Source organism: Ostrinia furnacalis, unplaced genomic scaffold, assembly GCF_004193835.3.
Source record: "Ostrinia furnacalis isolate ACB-3 unplaced genomic scaffold, ASM419383v2 OfSCF1416, whole genome shotgun sequence".
In the NCBI taxonomy this organism is placed as follows: domain Eukaryota; kingdom Metazoa; phylum Arthropoda; class Insecta; order Lepidoptera; family Crambidae; genus Ostrinia; species Ostrinia furnacalis.
In genome coordinates this window covers 1-6618 of record NW_021131655.1, presented here as the reverse complement: position 1 = coordinate 6618, position 6618 = coordinate 1, and the positions used below count along the sequence as shown (strand labels likewise).

Below are 6618 nucleotides of genomic sequence, written 5' to 3'. Positions count from 1 at the left end.
ATTAATCCTTGTTATTATAATTTACTCAACGAAACCACTGACAGAAAATTATCAGATTTAAAAAAAAATATTTAGGAAAACTAACAACTGAACAATACATTTCTTTTAAGATAGTTCAATAAATATAAAGACGGAGGCTGGGTTGCACCATTTTACTTTAACTTTGATAAACGTCAAAAATCTGTCAAACTCCATACAAAAAACACCGGTTATCGTATAGTTACGGTCAAAGTTAGATGGTGCAAGTCAGCCTAAGTAATTGGACAGTCAACACCATTATCCTAGCGTGCGATGCGATGCCATGATAACCATGCGATGTACTATCGGCAATTACAGTGTTAACTGCCCATTGCCGGTCATGTCATCTTGTTCTATCGCAAACAATCACCATTTAATTTTGATGAAAGCGAGACCAAAAACGGAAATGGATAGATAACACTGTGACCGTGTGTACGTACCCTACAGAACCCTAATAACATAATTGCGAAAGGTATTATAGAATATTGTATATCATCTATTATTACATCATCAGAAGTGCCTAATTTTGATGTTGAAAAATAAGGACTATCTTTTTTTTTCAGAAATAATATCCTTAAATTGTTATCCTTTTGATAATATTTAAAGAACTTAGCATTTACAGCACCAGCTTACTACTGTTTTGTTTACACAATAATAAAATTCCTAAAAACAATATAATCTCCCAAATATTTGCTCCCTGTTTTAAAAATGTAACTATTTTTTCGTAAATAATTGGTGAAGGTTATATGAGACTAATAAAATGACAAACTGAAACTTAAGTTTAAAATAAAACAAAATAAATACTAATATTAGCCTACCGATTGTGATATGCAAATAAATAAAGGAGAGTTAATCACTCGTACCTATCGCAGAATAAATATGCAGTAGAAAGTTAAAGTTCAAATACCGCCAAAATCTTAGTTAAACAATTTATTTTTAGTATTGTGATATGCAAGAGTAAGCATGATTCATCTTTTCTTACATTGTTTTGCATTAGCATTATCAAATTAACCAATGTTTTCTTGAGTCTTGAGATGTCTGCAAATACGTATGATTTGAAACCGCATGACGCCATGCGTAATCAACAGGCTTTGTATCAACTCTCATAATAGAATAGCGCACGTAACAAATGCTCTGCACATTCCATGGAAAGTTAAATGCTTGTATTTTTTTATTTCAAGTCAAATTCCAATACACAGATCGTCTTAAGGCCTTGTCATTGTTTAATTATGTTAAACCATTTATATACTTTTGAAAAATATACATCTTACCAGGCCTGTTCATCTCCGCGAGTTTACATCGAAAACAAAACACGCACGATGGCCCACCTACAGGATTACTATTCCACAAGGCCTCACATACGAGCGAACATTGACTCACGCACGCGTATTCTTGTGTATGATGGAAAAAAATAAAGAAAATGGTGTACTAAATACTGTGCAGTATTTAACTGCCTAAATAATAATAAAGACACAGAATGTACTTTTTTAAGTTTCCTCAAGACACTGAGAGGTAAATAAGTAGTTAATATTATTCACGATAATTCATGCTAAATCATGTATTTCCTCCGCCATTTTCCGCAGTTTGGCACCTCACGTCGTCACATCATTTTACCGAAGTCAGCCCTATAGCTTCGGCGCAGTGCCGATCACTGACGTTTGTCAACAAAATGGTGCTTGACTCTTGAGACAGGCTAAATTACACCATATTGTTAATAACATTGAGCATACATTTTTTTAAATACCTTCGCGAAGTAAAACTTCTGTACGTAGTACTTATTATTATTCTGTGATCTTATTAATATTATAAATGCGAAAGTTTGTATGGATGTCTGGATATTTGTTGTGCGATGGCCAAGTCAATATATTTATGTAAAACGTTAAAGATTTCCTGGCCTGGACTTGGTATTACATGGATCTCACAACTTTTTACCGTAGAACAACTGAGTTGCGAGACTTGGTTTTTTTGACAAGTATTGTTTTTGATGGGATCCAGTTTACCTTTCCGGCCATAGAGCGAAGAGCTTGATCCGCTTTGGCCAAATCTTCTTTCAATGACGACAGATTTTGCGTCAGCGTAGTTTCCTTGCGCCAAAGTTCGCTAAAAATCAAAATTGTATATGTGAGATCGTCATCTTCGTTCACCAGTTGGCGCCTTTATCAATTAAGGCCCTATTACTTGCGTGCCAACTGATGAGCGCTAAGGCGAGAGGAGAGCAAGTTAAGGATTTGTTAGTTGACGCGATGTCAGTGTCAAGTAACAACCTATCACTCACTAGTAGCTATTACAGTGGCGCCAACTATGAGGCGTTTAGGGGTGTATTTTATTCACGAGTTGGCGCCTTCTGCGAGGTAGCATAATATGCAACGAATTTATTATGGACTGTGTTTGGCAATACGTAGACCAAGTTGTGAAACAACTTTCCATTTCCCACTGTTTAAATAAATTACTTAATGATTAAATACTAGTTTATAACTCACTTCCTCGCGCTCTGCTCCTGATCTTTCCTCTTCTTGCACTCGTAGTACTGTTTGTTGTGCTCGTCGATGGCCACGCGTTGTCTCTCCATCTCTTTCGTCATCTCCTCAATCCGTTTCTCCAGCTCCGTCAGTTTTGTGCCATCGCGGCGTAGGTCCTCTCGAAGTTTGCCCTCGTGGTCTTTCTTGTCTTTGATTTGCTTGTTTAGGGACCTAAAATCATTGTAGATAGATAAATTGATGTATTCTTTAAACAAAACGGTAAGAGTACCAACATAAAATAATAAATGTGTAGGCTTCAAAGGATTTCCTTAACCTTTTCAACGTCAATGACGGATACGTCCGTACATCAGGTTGACCGCCAACCACGGATTAATCCGCCTTAAAAATTCGGTAATAGGGTAATTGAGTATTATGTAAACTGAATAATAATGAATACAATGATTATAATTTATCAAGCGTTGCGTCAGAGTGATGGCTTCTGTATTTGACTTGGCGCTGAAAAGGTTAATTGTGTTCACTAGTTGGCGCCAATTGCTTGTGGCTGAAACAGTGGCGCCAACTGGTTAGCGCTAAAGCGGTAGGAAGATTATCGTATTTCTAATATCGTATTTGTAATCACCAGATTGGCGCCACTGTCACGTAAGATCACTTCCCAGTGGCGCCAATTGGAAAACGTAATTATGAAAACCCTTCGCTTGGGACTATACGCCCCTAGCGCTTTATCTTCTGTCGAGTACATATCGACCACAGATCACAGAAACTAAAGGGAGATGTGACAAGGGGGCGGAGCCGGTGTCGCAGCAATATGCCCAAAAACAGAACACATTGCTCGCGACAGAAATGATGACAGTAGCGACGTCATAATATAAACAGTTTACATTACTTGCGTAGTACTAAAGATTATTCGAACGTTGAGTACTGGATATCGCAGTGGATAATGAACACATATTTTGATTACTTTGTGTGTGTGAATTTCTAATGCGACACTGAGTTTCGAACTCAGCGCATTAGTTGGCATCTCTCTACAGGGTGGAAACGATAAGTGATCTCACCCGATTATTTCTATACTATACAAGATATCGAAAAACTGGTTACTGATCCTGAAAGTGCTTCACGAGCTCTTTCAAACGATGCTAATAATAGGTTTCAGACTAATCTGTAACTATCCGAAAATTCAATGTTTCCAGCTTCAATACATTTGATAAAGTTACATAATTTTAAAAACTACACAAGATATCGTAAAACTGGTTACTGTTCCTAAAAGTGCTACACGAGCTCTATCCAACGGTATCAATATCAAGTTACAGAATAAACTGGATCTATCCTAAAATTCAATGTTTCCGTCTTCCATACATTTTGTACTATCACAGTCATTGCACTCATCTCTTGATAATTTTATAGCAAGTAAAACCTAAAAGTAATGTATTTCACAAATAATTTTAAATACGATGCAAGTTACAAGTTTATTTAACGGACTTTTTAAGTTTATTATTTAACAAAAAATAAATTACACTTCTAATATTGTGTCATCGCCATACATTTAGTATGGAAGCTGGAAACATTGAATTTTGGGATAGTTCCAGTTTATTCTGTAACCTATTATTGGTACCGTTTGAAAGAGCTTGTGAAGCACTTTCAGGATCAGTAACCAGTTTTTCAATATCTTGTATAGTTTAGAAATAATCGAGTGAGATCACTTATCGTTTCCACCCTGTATATATCTATGATAGCAACAATACATACTTGAGTTCCTTCTCGATCCAGCGGTCCCGGTCCTGTTTTGACGTGAACTGTGTGCCTCTGCCCTGCTTAGCATACAATTCCTGCCGTTTCTGCTGGTTTAGTGCGAGAGCGCGCGTACATTCCTCTTCGCGCGCCTTCATTTCTTCGTATTTAGGTTTCAGTTCTTCTAATTCGCGCTCTTTCTCTGATATCTGTTGCCTGAGGCGCTCTAATTCGGCCTCGGCACGCTCCTATTTTTTGAGGGAAAAGTGAAAATTTTTACATGCATTGTACAGAAGACAATAATTTTTTTTAGCGCTTTTAAACGATAGAAAATATTCTCTAGTCCTTTTTAATATACATGAATTTCGTATTCATTCCTTAAATAACATCACGACCGATTATTGAAAGTTATGCGTATATGAAGTATGTAATTGTTGAAACGAATGTGACTCACTAAGATTCTGTAACATTGGAAATATTCCATAGTAAATATTATGATCCATTATGTTCTTGTTACAAAACGCAAACTTACGTTTTACAACTCGCATAAAGTGAGATTAAACAAGTGAGAAGAAGTAAAAACATTCATCTACAAATGTTTTGCGAGTGTATTTACATAATACGCAAGTTAGAGGTATGAAATTCCACACTGCATGGATTCAAACGAATTTGTGATGAGAACAAATTAATATCATGAGGGCGCTGAANATAGCTTCGGCGCAGTGCCGATCACTGACGTTTGTCAACAAAATGGTGCTTAACTTTTGAGACAGGCTAAATTACACCATATTGTTAAGGACATTGAGCATACATTTCATTAAATAACTTTGCGAAGTAAAACTTCTGTACGTAGTACTTATTATTATTCTGTGGTTTGGCGCCATAGTTTGGCTTTGCATTTATCTAGCACAAGACGCAGACCAAGTAGTGGTTTTAAACTATTTTACGCCCATCTAATAAATTACTTAATAAATAATTACTAGTTTATAACTCACTTCCTCGCACTCTGCTCCTGGTCTTTCCTCTTCTTGCACTCGTAGTACTGTTTGTTGTGCTCGTCGATGGCCACGCGCTGTCTTTCCATTTCTTTCGTCATCTCCTCAATCCGTTTCTCCAGCTCCGTCAGTTTTGTGCCATCGCGGCGTAGGTCCTCTCGAAGTTTGCCCTCGTGGTCTTTCTTGTCTTTGATTTGCTTGTTTAGGGACCTGAAATGATTGTACATATATTGATAAAAGAACTCTTTATTTCTTACAAAAGTTAACAGTAAAACAATAGAATTCTTCGCCTTCCCCTTCCTGTTTTATGTAGTCCTCTCCATAGGTTGTCTGGAAGAGATCGCTGCACAGCGATAAGACCGCCTATTGTACCTTTTCGTGTGTTTTTTTGTTCTTATTAATGTAATGTGGTGTGCAATAGTTTTATTATTATATTATTATTAATAATGCATATTTGGGCTTCTATATGGGTTTCCTTAATTGCGCTCACCAATTGGCGCCACTTATTCGTGGTTAAAACAGTGGCGCCAATTGGTTAGCGCTGAAGCGGTAGGAAGATTATCGCATTTGCAATCACCAGATTGGCGCCACTGTCACATAAGATCAATCCCCAGTGGCGCCAATTGAAAAATATACGGCCCCAGCGCTTTATCTTCACGCTTCACACTGTCGAGTACATATCGACCACAGATCACAGAAACTAAAGAGAGAACACATTTCTCGCGACAGCAATGATGACAGTAGCGACGTCATAATATAAACAGTTCACATTACTTGCGTAGTACTAAAGATTATTCGAACATTGAGTACTGGATACCGCAGTGGATAATGAGCACATATTTTAATTACTTTGTGTGTGTGAATTTCTAATTCAACACTGAGTTTCGAACTCAGCGCATTAGTTGGCATCTCTTTATATCTCTATGATACATACTTGAGTTCCTTCTCGATCCAGCGGTCCCGGTCCTGTTTTGACGTGAACTGTGTGCCTCTGCCCTGCTTAGCATACAATTCCTGCCGTTTCTGCTGGTTCAGTGCGAGAGCGCGCGTACATTCCTCTTCGCGCGCCTTCATCTCTTCGTATTTAGGTTTCAATTCTTCTAATTCGCGCTCTTTCTCTGATATCTGTTGCCTGAGGCGCTCTAATTCGGCCTCGGCACGCTCCTGTTTTTTTGAGGGAAAAGTGAAAATTTTTACATGCATTGTACAGAAGACAATATTTTTTTGTTAGCGCTTTTAAACGATAGAAAATATTCTCTAGTCCTTTTTAATATGCGTGAAAATCGTTCTCATATGAAGCGAAAATGTTATTTGAAAATACGCATGTTTACTACATGTTCAGTTAGTTTCAAAGAAATACTCGTCAATCCTTAAATAACATCACGACCGATTATTGAAAG

The 6618-nt window shown here is 37.3% G+C and overlaps 1 protein-coding gene across 1 annotated transcript; it reads right to left on the bottom strand.

The window, feature by feature from the left end:
- Positions 1-356: 356 nt before the first annotated feature.
- LOC114352675 (structural maintenance of chromosomes protein 3-like) lies at positions 357-6421 on the bottom strand. The gene is made up of 4 exons (XM_028304352.1): positions 6153-6421; positions 5219-5428; positions 2019-2118; positions 357-371 (listed from the first exon to the last, which is right to left on the bottom strand). Exons 1-4 carry the CDS (start codon positions 6419-6421, stop codon positions 357-359), a joined length of 594 nt encoding a protein of 197 aa, XP_028160153.1.
- Positions 6422-6618: the final 197 nt, after the last annotated feature.